This window comes from Tenrec ecaudatus, chromosome 10 (genome assembly GCF_050624435.1).
Source record: "Tenrec ecaudatus isolate mTenEca1 chromosome 10, mTenEca1.hap1, whole genome shotgun sequence".
Lineage (NCBI taxonomy): Eukaryota > Metazoa > Chordata > Mammalia > Afrosoricida > Tenrecidae > Tenrec > Tenrec ecaudatus.
In genome coordinates, this window is record NC_134539.1 from 110,528,037 (window position 1) to 110,544,074 (window position 16,038).

A 16,038-nucleotide genomic window follows, 5' to 3' on the forward strand; every position below is an offset into this window, starting at 1 on the left:
CACCCTGCTGAACTCGGAGCTCTCTGGGTGAGCAGTTTGTTCCCACCTGGCCTCCCTGCACAGTGGCTGCCTGAGGCACTGGAGGTCACCCGCCCCAGCAATGAAGGGTACTTTTTGGTTTCTCGTCTAGCCCACAGAGACCCCTTGCCTCCCAGGCCCTAGGGGGGAATTTGCATCCCATCTCCAACCACAACAAAAACAATGCAGGGACCTGGGCTGGACTCACCAAGACCTTGCCACAGCTTGGGAAAGGTTTGGAATTCTCCTTAGGGACTGGGAGGCACCCTGGGCTCCTCCCTGGTCTGGGCTGGCCCAGGCGGGGGTTTGGAGGGGCTAGGCGTGTGTGAGAGCCTGAAAGCAGAGGTACTCCCCATGTTGCCAGCCTCTGGAGGCCGAGTGTCACTCACTGGGAAGTCTTCACGTGACTCTAGACGCTATGCTGGATTCTAACTGCGGCTCCTCCAACCTTGACGCTGACTGACAGGCGATCTCTGTTTTCTCTGAGGCCTGGCAGAGCCGGACACCACCATCTGTCCGCAGAAGGCCCTTCCCCTATGGCCAGATGCATGACGTGATCGTTTCTGCTCAAGGATCTTGATGCACGATATGGTTGATACATCTGCATCAACAACCTCCAGAAACAGGCATGAATGAGAAAGCAATTTTAACAGCAGTTTTTCAGAAAAACCCAGCACGAAAGGATAAAAGGCTGAAGTTGTCAAAGACTTTGTCTTGCTTGGATCCACAGTCAATGCTCATGGAAGCAGCAGTCAAGAGATCAAAAGACACATGGTGTTAGGTAAATCTGCGGCACAAGACCTCTTTAGCGTATTCCAGAGCAAGGGTGTTTTTTTGAGAACTAAGGTGCACCTGACCCAAGCCAGGGTCTTCTCCATTGCATTCTATGCATGTGAAAATTGGACATCGAATACGAAAGTTGGATACTGAATAAGGCTGAAGGCGAATCCATGCCTTTCAATGTGGTGCTGGAGAAGAATATTGAAAGTCCCACGGACTGCTGAAAGACAAACGGATCTGTGTTGGAAGAAGTCAGGCCAGGGTGCTCTCTAGAGGCAAGGCTGGCAAGACTTTGTCTGGCATTCTTTGGATATGCTGCCAGGAGAGACGAGTCCCTGGAGGAGCACATCATGTTTGGTAAAGTGGAGGGGTGGAGAGAGAAAGGAAGGTCATCGACGGATTGGCACAGTGGCTGCTTCAATGGGACAATTGGGAGGATGGGGCAGGACCAGGCAGTGTTTCGTTCAGTTGTGCACAGCCCAATACCTAGGCTGCAGCCAACGATATAAACCAGGGTCTTAGGACTGGTCTGGCACGAGTATTTGGAAAAACTCCTCCATTGTTTCCAATGGATAGCCAAGGCCCTGACCAGCTGCTCCAAGAGGGGTCCTCCCACCGGCTCGCATCAGAGTTATCTGGAAGCTTGCATAAACACACCCTACTTAAGCTCCTCCCAGGGCTGGCCACTTAAAATCGACTTGAGCAAGGCCTCCGAGGGTGGATGTTCTATCACAGTGGCAGGTCATGGGTCACCTTCCCCTACGAGATTTGGCCACGCAGCTGAGCACGCTGGTTGCGCCAGTCCACACCAGCGTGGAGTTTTTGTGTCCCGGTGCTGGGCATGCGGTGGACCCTTTTCTCTGTAGAAGCTCATTATTTCCTTCAGCCCTGAGACTTATTCTTGTCATAGGCCGTGGACAGTTTTCTCTCCCTGTCCAGTGTCTAATTAGTCAACTTTGTAGCATGCGCCTTGGTTGGGTCCCTGGAGAAGGGGACTTTCATGCTTGGTAAGGTGTGTGTGTGTGTGTGCGGGGGGGGGGGGGGGGGACAGCGTGAACAAGGAAGGCCCTCAACAAGAGGCACCGACACAGCAGCTGCAGCCGGGGCTCAGGCAGAGGCAGAATGGAGGACGGCCCAGGGCCGGCCGTTCCTACTGTTTTGCCTAAAGGCGCTGTGGCTCTCCACCAGCTCCAGGACACCTAACACCACCTTTGTGAGTTCAATTCCCTTGACTCACCCCGCCTCCTCTTTGGACAATTTCTCTGGGTTTTGTGCTGCCCTTCTGGGAAGATGCTCTTTCATCTTGCCGCCCGTCCCTCCTAACACATTGCAAGACTTGTGGTGCTGTGTACATTTCATTTCTATTCTAATTAAATTTTAATGCATCTCTTCAGAAAAAAAATTATTTTGGCCTTGTGGATGCAATTTCCCCAGAGGATTTCTGTCTCCTTCCTTCTGTGTCTTGGGGGTCTGTGTGTTTTCTGTTAGACCAGTGGTTCTCCACCTTCAGAACGCCGCGACCCTTTCACATAGTTCCTCGTGTGGTGGTGACCCCCCACCCGTAACATGATTTTCGTTGCTACTTCATCACTGTCATTTTGCTACTGTGATGAATCGGGCGACCCCTGTGAAAGGATTATTCGACCCCCCATAGGGGTCATGACCCACAGGTTGAGAACCGCTGCATTATAGGTACTCTCTGTACTGTGTGTGGGCTGCCTCGCTGCCACGGGGAGCCCACAGGAAGCCTGCACCTGCAGGCGGGGCTTGTGGACGGGGCTGCTGCAGCAGGACCGGGCCAAGCCTAGCTGTTTCACTGTCCCTCTGCTGATCTTTCTCTGTTTACTTCCCCAGAGAGACAGTACAATTGCCTGCCTTTGGAGTAAGTGGATGGGGAATCGCCTTGGCTGTTAGTAGGGGGTGTGTGGACGGTCTCCCATGACTCCCTCCCGTTTCTGTTAGGTGCTGCACTCCTGGTCTCTGGCTGGGTTTGGGGGGGGGGGTGTCCGCAGCCCAGAATCCTCCTGATTTTGCCTCCGCAGGGAGTAAGTCTGTCTGATAACTGGGTCAGGGAGGGCCAGTCACCAGGTTGTGTGGGCCCAAACAGCTTCTTTCTGAACATTTCATCGTGGTTTAAGTTACAGAGTAAATTAGCTTTCCACTCACCAATACACACACACACACACACACACACACACACACACACACAATCCTTACATGTCTTGTCTGGTGGTGCAAGTTGCTACATTTCCCACTTGTCCCTTGAGTTTCCCCTTTCTTCCTGCCCCAATGGCCTTCTGAGCTTTGTTCTGGGGTCCCATTTCTCTTAACCACTGGGATTTTCAGGGCCACCCAAGGGGTACCTGCCTGCGCTAAGCTCTGATCGTTTGAGGGTGTCTGCGGAGAAATGGCTCGTTTGTGGCTGACTGTCTCTCTTGGAGATGCTTTCACCTCCCCGGCGGTCTAATCACGTCAGTAATTGTGTTAAGGGGCTTCTCTGCAGTGTAATCCCGAGTGCGGCTCAGGGTTACCCTCTGACAGTTACCACTGACCCCGAGCCACACTCGGGATACCCGCCAGGCAGGTTAAGGATGGGTAAGCTGAGAGCAGGAGCCCTGGGGGGGGGGAGGGGGAGTGGGCTGCTAACTGAGAGGTTAGTGATCGGAAGCCACCAGGCAGCTCTGAGGGAGAAAGAGGAAGCGAAGCTTTCTGCTCCCATAGAGAGCGACAGTCTCAGAAACACAGGGACAGCTCCCCCGGTCCTACAGGGTCGCCGTGAGCCGGAGCTGACCCGATGGCAGGGAGTTTGGTTTTGAGAAGCTGATAGGACACAAGTCCCACTTGTCTACCATCCCGAGTGTGCTGGCCACCTCTGGCCGGCTGCCAGCTCCCTTCTGGTGCGTGGTTTTGCTGTCTTCCCTCTTTCACGTCATGTTACTGAGGTTTGGAAAGCAGAGAAGATAGGAAGGTGCTCAGCCGGTCATATGGAGTCAGAAGTTCCTGCTTGTTGAATGGATGTCCGTACATTTGCATGGATTCTGTCACTTGTCCGTGCCTCTCAAACTCAGTAACCAAACTCACTGCCATGGAGTCAACGCTGACTCATGGCGATCCTGCAGGACAGGGTCGATCCGCCCCTGTGGGTTTCTGAGATAAGAACTTTTCCCGGGAGTCGAAAGCCTCCTCCTTCTAGGTGCGCTTAAAGTCTCGGTTACACAGACGGCCTCGATGTTTCTCTTCCACGTTAGGGGTGCGTGTGTGCGGTTCTTTCTGGCTGAGCCCTTTCCCGCGGCGTAAGAGGTGTCCCCCTGAATCGGTGTACCACAGCCCCCACCCACTGCTCCACTGTTGCGCCTTAAAAGACAGGCCACGGGGCGCTTCGACCAACACACTGGCTTGATGCGAATTTTAATCTTTAGTGTTTTAGTGCTGAAGCGTAACACGGCACGGGAAACCGTTTTTTACGGCAAGGGAAAAAAACAGCTATTGAGGGGGTCCTGAGGGCTGGGGAGGGGCGGGCCCCCCTTCCCCCCACCCAGAACCAGGCACATGCGGTATGTATTATGATGGGGTGGGGGAGCGGGAAGCCGCAGGAAGGACCAGGATGGGAGGGGTGCACACACACACACGCGTGCACACACACACACACACACACACACACACACACACACACACACACACACACTCTCTCTCTCTCTCTCTCTCTCTCTCTCTCTCTCTCCAGACAAGGGTTTTCCAGAGGCATTTACCAGTGCTTTGAATTAAGTACTTCTCATGCCCAACTGAACCAACTGAAAAGAAGGGCATTCATGGCTAAGGGAGCCGCAAGCCGAGCCGGGCCAAGGACTCGCCTGAGGGTGCTCTTGAGGGAGCGCATTTACGGTCGCTACGCTGGAGTGGGTCTTTGGCTCCACCAGCTGAAGAAGTGGATCCAAACCAGGCAAAGAAGTCCAGCCCAGAGGCCGGTGGCAGCGGCAGTCCCTGGGTGAGCCAGGCCCCCGGGGAGGGCACTGCCCCTGCTTCCGAGCTGGGGAGCGGATAGGAGGGGGTCTCTCCTCCCACCTGCTCTTGGCTCCAACTCGGGCCACTGGGGTCCCCACCCCAGTTTATTTTTGAAAGGCAGTGCTCTTCCTTCCTGCCCTGAATGCGGAAAGCCCCCCTGGGAACTGCAGTGCATACGGGAGGCCTCACAGGACAGGCTGCAGGTTCTTCTAGCCTCGACCTGAGACAGGAGCAAGCTTTAAACACACACACACACACACACACACACACACACACACGCACGTGCTGGAGAGGGGGGTCGTAAGGGGCTAATAAATAAAGGGACTGGGGGAGGGGTGGAGGTGGCGGGGGCTCCCAAGAGAGAAAGGCACTGGGTGGGAGTGGGGGGAAGCAGACTCAGGCCCCCCTCCCCCAAACACTGGTTTGTTGGGTCAGAGGTCACCATCGACAGGGTGGATGGCTGCGGGGACGGGGGTGGGGGGCATGGACAGGCTGGAAGGGAGCTGCGAAGATGTGAGTGGCTGGCTCCAGCTCTCTGGTCTTGACACCGCGAGATGTCTGCTCTGCCAGGGTGGATGGGCTGGGGGCACTGCTGGAAGTCACCTCAGCAGCGGGAACTCGCCCAAGTGTGTCGCTTGCCTTTGGGAGAGAGAGAGAGACAAAAGGCCCCCACGGAGTGAGCCTGCGCAGCGCCCATCCTCAGGGGAGCTTACCCTTTGGGGGCAACATGGAGTCCCTGGAAAATGGCGGACTCCTGACAGGGCAGCCCAGGCACCTGAGGCTGCGTTGTTGGTGGGCAATTCACTGTGGGGCTGCCACCCTGCACAGGGGAGCCCATCACGACCCCAGTAGGCTGTGTGCCCACGGGCACCCGCCTCCCCCCAAGTGTCAGTGTGCCAACAAGGGCCACCTGAGGATCCTGCGAGGGGCAGAGGGACAGAGGGACGGGACGGCGAAGCTTTGCTCAGGGCCAGTCCTCTCCAGGTGGCCTCTTCTTATAAATACTTTTATTGGGGGCTCTTACATCTCTTATCACAATCCATGCATTCCTCCAGTGTGTCAAGCACCTTTGCACATAGGCCACCATCTTCATTGTCAAAGCCTTCTCTTCCCACTTGAGCCCGAAATCAGCTCCCCATTTCTCCCCTGCCCACCCTCCCTCACAAACCCTTGATAAGTTATAGATTGTTATTTTCATTTTTTACATCGTCCTCCATCGTCCTTCACCCACTTTTCTGTTGTTCGTGCCCCTGGGAGGGGGTTCTGGGTTGATCCTTGTGATCGATTCCCCCTTTCTCCCCCCATTCTCCTCTAATCCTCCTGGTATCTCTACTCTCCTTGGCCCTGAGGGTTTATCTATCCTGAATTCCCTGTGTTGCGGCCTCTTATCTGTAGCAGTGTGCATGCTCTGATCTAATCCGTATTGTAAGGCAGAATTGAGGTCATGCTAGTGGGGTGAAGGAAGCACCAAAGAACTAGAGGAAAGTTGTGTGTTTCATCGGTGCTATACTGCACCCTGACTGGCTCATCTCTACCCTGTGACCCCTCTGTGAGGGATGTCCAGTTGTCTACAGATGGGCATTGGGTCTCCAGGTAACCTCTTAAGCCATGGCCTTCCTTCCATGTGCGCCTGCATGGCCAGGTCTGACTTGCCTCTCCCCAGGCCCTGCTCATGGAGGACACGCCACAAAAAGGCCACGTCATGTGGGCAACTCATTTGCCCAAGGGGCACTTGGTTCTCATGCCGGGGAACAGAACCCAGGCCTGCTCCCCAACCTGTCCTCTGTCTAAGGCCTTAGGAAGGGGGTGGGTGGGCCAGAGGGTCCCCCCAAAGCCCAGGATGAAGCCTTCCCCTCCCAGGATGCCTTGCACCCCAACCACAGGTACAGTCTCAGGAACCAGAGGGTGCAGTGGTGTGTGTGTTTGCATGCCCACCTTCCTAGGAGAGCGGCTGGCAGAGGGTAGCTGCCTGTGAGGATACATGCTGCCCCTGGGAGGTGCCATCCCTGCCCTGCAGCCCAGGCACAGCTGGCAATAGACAGAGGCACGCGCCCACGGGCTGACCCTCTGGGTGAGGAGCCCCCGGTCCAGCTCTGTCTCGTAGGAGACTGGAGGACAAACCAGACCGGCCCACTTTGCTCCAGTTTGAGTGTGAGGCGTCCTTCTGCCTCGTCTCAGTTTCCACAGTTACCAAACGGGGGCAAAGGCTCCTCATCTATCCTGCCCAGGGCGGCCCAGGCGCTCTCTTCTGGTCTGAGTCTGGTTTGCCCTTGGCCAGGCTCAGAGGGTGGGCTCAGCCCCTGGGCAGGCTTCTTGAGGACAAGGACCATTTCTCCCCCCAACTCCCCACACAGGCACCCCACCCAGGTTGGGCACAGGATGGGGCTTATGAGGACGTGACTGCCAGGCCCTTAGGAGGTGCGCTCAGAATCGGAGTTACCGTGACCATCATGAGGATGGGAAATGCTTTGAACGATGCTACCTCCTCCGCAGCCCAGATGGCAGTAAGGGTTCACATCACGACGGAGAATGGGTAGGACCTATCATGATGGCTCCCTTGGGTCCCTCTGGGCTCATCGCAGGTGGATGGCTGCTCCCCCAGCACATAGCACGGTGCCCAATGAACAGGGAGAAGTGGCGATGTCACCTGCTACTCGCCGCTTTCAGGTAGGGTGGGGGAGCTGAGTGGGAGGGGACAGGAGGGGCATGGTGGGGGGGGGGAGCAGCAGCAGAGGGTGGGAGGTGGGTTACCAGGAGCAGCTTGGAACTCACCTGCGCCCTTTGGGTCAGGCCGGGGTGAGGTGCCCCGCTGTGGGTCTGCAGAGCCTGTCCCGGTTTCGCTGGCCAGGCTGCTTTGGCTCCCAGAGAGGTGGCTGGGCGGGCGGGACAGCCCCATTCTGGGGAACTCCGAGCTGCCACCTGCAAGAGACCACACGTGGACCCTGTGGCTCCATGCTGGCCCTGTGGACCTCGAGCTGAGACAGGGATTAGTTCAGCTCAGCAGGCAGCGGAGCTAAAAGACCTTGCCATTTGGGATGTAGTGGGAAGGTCTGCCCTCCACCCCGGGGGGGCTGCCACTCCCCCACGCCCCCACCCCCTCTATGTTCTAACCTGACCCCACCTGGCAGGGCCAAGGCACACAAAGGCAGCAGACTGGGGCCCTCACGTCATTTCAGTAAGTGTCAGGCAAAGTCACCATCGGGACATCTGGCAATTACTCATTTTTCTCATTTTCGCAGAAAGAGAATGCATGAAGAGGATGCATGTTAATCAACCCAGAGAAAGGTGAGTGGCTGCGTTGACTAACTAGAGACTCTTCTTGCGTGGTCCGCAGGCAGACGTGGACTTGCGAGCCTGCACGCAGTCTTCCCCTGTTGCATCCTACCCCAGTCAGTGTTGAGCGACAGTGCAGGGGGCAGAAACTATGGGTGGGGTGGGACGGGGGTGAATCCTGCCCTGGACATCATGGTAACGTTCTTTTTGAAACATTCCTGATGCAGACCCTTTGCTCTAAAGGGGCCTACGAGACCCTCTAGTCCAAGGACAGTTTGCAGCTCGTTATCTCCACCAGTTGACATTGAGCAAACTGCACTGGGGAGGATGCTGAGCCTCCATTAGGGAGATGTGGGAAAGACAATCACGATCAACTAGTCATGTCTGACAAGGGCACAGGCATAGATTACGGTAGCACATATGCTAGGCACTTGCCGCTTCTGATCTAGTCCACACTCCCAATTGTCAGGAATTCACTGTACATGGACAGGCTCTGGCAGAGGGTCTCCCAGCCTTGGCTTCAGGATGCCCTCTTCTTCTCCCCCCCCCCCACACAAAGCATTTTGTTCTACTTGGGGACAGTTGTAATGACCAAACTGCCCTCTGAGACACCCAAACGAGCCTCTTTGCAACTTCTCTCAGACCGCAATTCTAACTCCTGGAGCAGCTGAGAATGAAGCGAGTCCTTTTCCCTGGGGAGGCCCTTTGTGTGTTCAAAGGGGAGAAGAGTGTCCTCAGGCCATCTCTGCTGCAGCCTCAACACCCCGGGGACTCTGCGACAACAAGGCCACTGATGTGAGCTCAGAAGAACTGTTGGGGACCACCTGTTCTATGTCTCTTGTGCTAAAGAGATGGAACGGGGGCCTAGGAGGCCAGGGAGTATAGTTGGGGTCCCACTGCTGCCCGGGGCCAGAGTTGAGCCAATCCAGGTACCTCAACAGTCATGAGCCAGGTACCTCACAGGTGAGCTGGGGGGGGCACCCCAGGTCTGCAAGCCGAGAGCACCAGGGAAGTCTGGCTCGGCCCTTCTCTGGATTCTTCCTGCTCCCTTTCCACCTCCTGCACACACAGATGAACCTTGCTTTCTGCCCTGCTCACTGCTGGCCCCAAGCCTTTAGTCCGAGGTGCGCTGTCCTCAGATCTAGCACACTCGATCCGTAAGTAAACACCCGCAGCAGCAAAGCCATCCCCTGAGCCTTCTGAAACACATCACGCCACTCACTCCCCACGGTTACCTGGTTCCCCCTGGGGTCTGTCCCCTTTGGGGTCACTGAGCCCCGTGGGCTGGAGTCCGAAATCCAGGCTGGAGGAGCTGAGGTCCGAGTCACTGTCAGTGTCACTGGAAACCACTGGAAAAGACAGACGCCAACATGGGGGGTCACCCTCACTTCCCACTGCCAGCAGGCATCCTGGACAGAGTGGCCCAGGCAAGCCCCCCTCCTGCCATCACCAAGGGGCGCAGACCCCCAGGAAGTGCCGGCTGTGGCTGGGAAGCCACCTGCCCAAGACCTCATGTGAGTCACTGGATGAACAGGAGGGAGAAGCTACTGGTCACCAGGCCCTGGGGCTGGCATGCCACCTCCATGGAGGCATCCTAACCTGGGCAGATGCCTCCCTGTCTGTCAGGGAGCTACTCTTTTTATAGGATCCCCAAGGGCCCCAGTCAGGGAAAAGTGGGGTCCAATCTCAGATGACAGTGAGCTCAGAGAGGCGCCCCAGTGCAGGGATGACAGGGACGTCGGGGGGCGGGGGCTCCCTGGGCTGGGGCATCTCTGCTTGCTGTGTCTGGGATTTCTAGCTGGGGCCAGGCCTCAGTTTAGAGGTCTTCTGAGTGCACACTCAAATCCCATTTCTGATCGACTCTCCTAAACCAGACCCAGGAGAAACAAAGCCAAGAGGGTCGGAGGCATCTGTGCCCGGCACTGGCACTTATTGTCAGGGCAAAGAAACACATTTGGAAGGTGCTGAGTATGTCCTGGCTGGCAGCCCGACGCAAACGCCAGTTAGCCAGATACTCCCAGCTTCCTGGGCAGCAGAGGCAGGCGATTTCCCCCTTCCTCCCCCCAAATGTCGCTGTCAGACCCAAACCTTGGCTAATTTGCCATTCGATTGCCACCACCGCCTTTCTCTCAGCACAGCAGCTGGGACCGTAAATCTTCTAGGTCTATTAACAAAGCTTTTAGGCTCATAAATCTTCTGGCCCTTGCTCCTCCATCCTCAACAAAGCACACTGTGTGTCTGAAGGCTGATTCCCCCCCCCCCCACCTTTTCATTCCCCAAAGGATGCTGCGCCAGGGACGGCTCCGCGATGAGAGCTTGCATTCTGCCCACGCCTGATTTTTCAGATGGAAGACGGGAAAACACCAGGGGGAAGAATGTCCCAGCAGCCTTCCCAAGGAGGAAGTCCCACCAAGTGGGTTCACCCGGGCTCTGCTGAGAAGCGGGGAAGAGCCAGGGCCTTGCCTGGGGCCCCTCCACAATGCTGGCACTCCTGGGGACTTGCTTGGGGACCTGGCATCCTCGGGATTTTCCCATCCTGCCCAGAAGGGCTGCCCTCTCTGCTCAGCACTCATTCTCACCACGGACAGCCCTGTCGCCAGCCAGTCCCACTTCTCTGGGGATAGGCCAGCTTTTTTATTTTTTTCTCCCTGCTTTCCCCCTGGCTCACTCTTGGATGGATTTGCAATTTGACTGTCACCATGGAAACCCAGAGTTTTGGTACATGGAGGGGAGGAAAGTCTCTTTTGGAAGTCTTGCCTGACTGCCTCCCAAGAACCCTGGGTGCTGGCCCCTTGCATTGTGCTGGGTCTTGGGGGGGGGGATCCTGCAGGCTCTGTCCTGCATTCCCCCCCCCCTGTCCTGCCTCCCTGTGACCTGTAGCATGTCCCTGCCCCCTCTCTGGGCTGACATGGTTAGCTCTCCAGGCCTGACTCTAGGACTCAAGTTGAGTCACCTCTGCCCCATCCATCAAGGGACAGAGCCCCAGTGCCCCTCCCTGGTTGAGAGACTGGGAAATGCCCCTTCTGGGCCACACAACACCTGGCGCAGAGGCAGCCGCCAGCCGGGGAGCTGCGAAAGCACTTGTGAGCTGCTCCTTGGGGGCTCTCCTCGCCCCCAGGAATGATGGGAATTAGAGAGGAATGAGGATATTTTCAGCCAACATTCCGCGGAGGCAAAGCAGATGGTGGAAAATTTTGCATACTCAAAACAAAATATAAATTTGTTTTAAATGTAAAGGAACGACATAAGGCCCCAGGGAATGCAAAGATATGTACCCTCCCACCCCCTACCCCAGCCGCTTGCTCCCCACACTGTAGGACTGCAGGGCTCCCTGCTGAGACAGGTGGGCTGCACCCTCCCCTCCCATAGGGCGGGTCCTGCTGACCAGGGTCCTTTGTCCGGGACTCTATCTTGCTGGCAACAGGAGGGAGTTGGGGTGGTGCCGGCTGAGAGTTAGACAGACTTGGGCTTGCACCCTGGTGGTAGGACACTTCTGCCCCTCTGGGCGGTCAGTGGGCCCCTCTGTGGCAGGAGGGGTGTGGCCATGCTGAGTGCTTGGTAAACAGCAGCTACTTATTTGGTGGAGTCCTGGAGTGGCCCCCATGGTTAGGGGCTGGATGGCTAGCTAGCTGACCAGCTGGTGGCATGCACCCCCTGGGGGGCTCTCAGAGAAGGGCTCTGCTGGAGAGCAGTCCTGCGCCATACAGGGGTCACCATACACCAGAACGGATGGTGACAAACAAGGGCTTCATTTGAGGGATGCCGGCCACCACGCTCAGCACCCAGGTCAGCCTCCCAGGGCAGGTTGGAGGGAGGTTCTCCCTGTGGTGGGAGTCATGAAGCCATTTGGAGGCTGGTGACTGAATGGAATGCAGGCCTGCTGCTGGCTCTTCCCAAGTGCACTCAGGATGGTTAGCCTCAACTTCCCTCAAAGCCCTCCCTCTGGCGGTCAGCTTGACCTCTCTACCTCCGGCTGCCCTTTGCATGTCTCCTTGGGGTGGTAGCATGGGAGGGAGGGCCTTCTAGTCGCCCCCCTCAGCACCTAACGCTGAGTCCTAGCCTGCTCCTAGACAAATACTAAGGTGGAGCTTGAGCAGGGCATGCCCACACCCCGAACAAGAAGCCATTGGAGCCAATCAAGGCTATCCAAGTTGGATCCAGTTTATCCTGTAGGCCTGTATGGAAAAGTCTCCCAGCAGGGGTTGGGGGGAAGGGGAGGCTCCCCAGCTCTCCCATGGACCCCTGGGGCTGCTCCTCCATCCTGTCAGACACTCTCTGGAATGGCATTTGTTTTCGATCAGCACCTGCCCTGGTGGCAGCGCCACCAGGTGAAGCGCCAGGCTGCTAACTGCCAGGCGGAGAGGTTCTCACCCACCAGCCTCTCCTCCAGAGGGCAGGGAGGCCGGCTGATCTCCCTCAGGAATCCCGTCTCGGAACCCCCAGGAGCAGGACCACGCTGTCCTACGGAGAGGCCTGGATGGCAGTGGGCTTCACTTTCCCAGCTGTCTCTGGGGTCACCTGAGGGCCCGGCCCATGTCTTAGTTCCCACCTGCCTCTTTCCCTCCCTACCCTACCCCTCCAACACCGGGGCTCTCCTGAAACGCTCCCCTGGACAGGAGCTAGCCTGAGCAGGTATGGGGCGGGTACAGCAAGGTGGCGGAAATCCAGAAGGACAGACAGACCCAGAGCCCAGCCTCCTGCCTTCGGAAAGAGCTGGGCCACGTGTGTGCTCAGAGGTGCCTTTCTCGGCAGCAGCCTCCCCTTGGAAGGACACTCAAGGGGGGTGGAGCCAGCCAGCATGCGGTCTCAGCCCTGGGCCTCATGGGGGAGGGGCTGCAAGGCTGGTTGCCATGGACACGGAAGGAGTGGGCCCTGGATGGGGGCAGGGAGGAGTGGCCCGGTTCACACAGAGACACTTTTCTGCCAAACCCTGGGTCTGCCAGCCCGGCTTGGCTTTGCTTTTGTTTTGGGCACTCGCTCCAGGTCCTCCGGACTCTGTCCTTTGGCGATGAGCTCAGTGGTGGCCAGGCAGGAGGCTGGGGTTCCTGGTTGGTCTCCTAGCTCCCTGCTTAAACCCTGCCTCACCAGCTGCTGCCCTGAGCACCCCAAGCCTCAGCTCCTCCTCCAACAGTGGGGATGAGGGTCCCAGGGGATGTAGACAGTTAAGGGCTCAGCTGCTTGTGGAAAGGTCGGAGGTTCCAGTCCACCCAGAGGTGGCAGTCTACTTACAAACACAAAAGCAGCAGTCACTGCAACTCCACCACAGACTTCTGTCCCAGCCACGGGCGGGGGGGGGGGAGGGGGGGTCACTCACTGTGAGCGAGTCACCTCCATGGCTGGCTGGTTACCATGGGGATCTGAGGGTCATCGCAGGACCAGCTCCCTAGGAAGGGCTCGCTCCCAGGCTCCCCTTCCAGACCCTGAGGGTGTAGGGCCAACAGGGTTTGGGGAGAGGAGGGTTTCCATATTCCCCATCAGTTCCAATCACCTCCCTCCTGCAGGAGCCCAGCAGGAGTATAAGGAGGTAGGCAGCATGGAACAGGCAGGTCCCTGCCCTGGCTTGAGGAGCTCAAAATAGAATGGGAGGGCACGGAGCTTCCTCAAGAGAGACAGCCTTGATGGGAGGGGAGGTGGCCGGCTGCTCAGGACGAGGGCCATTCAGAGAGGGCTTCTTGGAAGAGGCAGAATTTAAGGACATGCTGGAGTGGGGCCAGGCCAGGCCTGCTGGCTCAGGAGAGGGGTCCTGGCTCAGGGCATGCAGGGGTCTCTGGACTCAGGATGCTCTGCGTCATGGCAGAGGTCAAGCAGAACGAGGTTTTGCCTCCTGTCCGCTCCTTTGCTGGTTGCCTGCTGCATGGTCCCCCCACCCCACCCCTCCAGGCTTCCTCTTCCCAGTCTCTTGGGTCTCTGTCTTTCTCTTCCTTCTCTCTGAGCTTCTCTTCAGGAGCCTCAGTGCTGCTGTGGGATGGGCACTCGGCAGCTAACCAGAAGGTCGGCTGTTCAAAACCACCCACTGCTCCATGGGAGAGATTAAGAAAGACACGGTTTTGGGTCCCTACTCTGCACTCCCCCTCATTCACAATGATTTGATATTTTGTTCTTTGATGTTTGATACCTGATCCCTTTGACATCTTGTGATCACACAGGCTGGTGTGCTTCTTCCATGTAGGCTTTGTTGCTTCTGAGCTAGATGGCTGCTTGTTTACCTTCATGTCTTTAAGACCACAGACATTACATACTTTGATAGCCGGGCTCCATCAGCTTTCTTCACCACATTTGCTTATGCACCCATTTGTCTTCAGTGATTGTGTTAGGAAGATGAGCATCATGGAATGCCAGTTTAATAGAACAAAGTATTCTTGCATTGAGGGAGTACTTGAGTGGAGGCCCAATGCCCATCTGCCACCTTAATAATAAACCTATAAATATATCCTCATAGATCTATTTCCCTATCCTCATATATAAATATATTTGCATATGTAACTGGACATCCCCTTATGAAAGGGTTGTGGGGAGGAGACAAGCCAGTCAGGGTGCAGTGTAGCAATGATGAAACATACAACTTTCCTCTAGTTCCTAAATGTCCCTCCCCCCGCCCACTGTCATGATCCCAATTCTACCTTACAAATCTGGCTAGACCAGAGGATATACACTGGTACAGATAGGAACTGGAAACACAGGGAATCAAGGACAGATGACCCCTTCAGGACCAGTGGTGAGAGTAGCGATATCAGGAGGGTGGAGGGAGGAAGGGTGGGTGGAAAGGGGGAACCAATCACAAGGATCTACATATTACCTGCTCCCTGGGGGATGGACAACAGAAAAATGAGTGAAGAGAGATATAAGACAGTATAAGGTATGACAAAATAAAAATAATCTATAAATTATCAAGGGCTCATGAGGGAAGGGGGCAGGGAGGAGAAAAATGAGGAGCTGATATCATGTAGAAAGCAAATGTTTTGAGAATGATGATGGCAACAAATATACAAATGTGCTTGACACAATGGATGGATGTATGGACTGTGATAAGAGTTGTACAAGCCCCCAATAAAATGATTTTAAAAAATAGGGGTGTTGAAGGGATCAGGTGTCAGGCATCAAAGAACAAAAAATCAAATCATTGTGAATGAGGGGGAGTGTAGATTGGGGACCCAAAGCCCATCTGTAGGCATTTGGACATCCCCTTACAGAAGGGGACCCGATTACAAGATCTACATATAACCTCCTCCCTGAGGGATGGACAACAGAAAAGTGGGGGAAGGAGGATGTCAGACAGTGTAAGACATGACAAAACAATAATAATTTATAAATTATCTAGGGTTCATGAGGGAGTGGGGAGCGGGTAGGGAGGGGAAAAATGAGGAGCTGATACCAAGGACTCAAGTAAAAGCAAATGTTTTGAGAATGATGAGGGCAACGAATGTACAAATGTGCTTTACACAATGGATGTATGTACGGATTGTGATAAGAGTTGTATGAGTCCCTAATAAAATGTTTAAAAAAATAAAAGAAAATAAAAAGAAAGAAAGATAGGCTGTGTGTCCCTGGAGGATGTGCAGTCTCGGGAACCTTAGCAAGCAGCTGTGCCCTGTCCGGTGGGGTCCCTCCGAGTCGGGTCTGGCCTGTGGCAGTGGGTTTGGTGTCTCTCCCAGAGTTCTCAGCTCCTCTGCGTGTGAGCAGGACCCTCCTGGCTGTCTCTCTGGCAGCTCTGTTGCCTTTTCTCCCTCGTCTCTGCCTGTGTTTGGAGTCTTCTGGGACATCTCTTGGTTCCTCTTTTTCTGTTTTGGTCAGGTTTGCCTATCTTGTAGTCTGGCTCTTGGTCTTTGGCTGTCTGTCTATCTTCTCCCTCTCTCACCTCCCCTCAGGTTCTGCTGGGTCCCTCAGGTTCCTTCAGTTGGGCTGACCTTCAGCTCCACCCAAAGCCCAGGGGGCCTCTGCTTAGAGCTTGGCGTGGGGAGAGGCTCT

The 16,038-nt window shown here is 55.8% G+C and overlaps 1 protein-coding gene across 3 annotated transcripts in view; it reads right to left on the reverse strand.

Annotated features, from left to right (window-relative positions):
* Positions 1 to 4,199: 4,199 nt before the first annotated feature.
* RPH3AL (rabphilin 3A like (without C2 domains)) overlaps positions 4,200 to 16,038 on the reverse strand; it is a 187,813-nt gene continuing 175,974 nt past the window's right edge. For all 3 annotated transcript variants that reach the window (XM_075561239.1, XM_075561241.1, XM_075561240.1), the window contains exons 8-10: positions 9,309 to 9,422; positions 7,573 to 7,719; positions 4,200 to 5,439 (exon numbers count right to left, since the gene is read on the reverse strand). In XM_075561239.1, the coding sequence (XP_075417354.1) occupies positions 5,405 to 5,439; positions 7,573 to 7,719; positions 9,309 to 9,422 (296 nt within the window). In that variant the 3' untranslated portion in view covers positions 4,200 to 5,404. The remainder of the gene's footprint in view (positions 5,440 to 7,572; positions 7,720 to 9,308; positions 9,423 to 16,038) is intronic.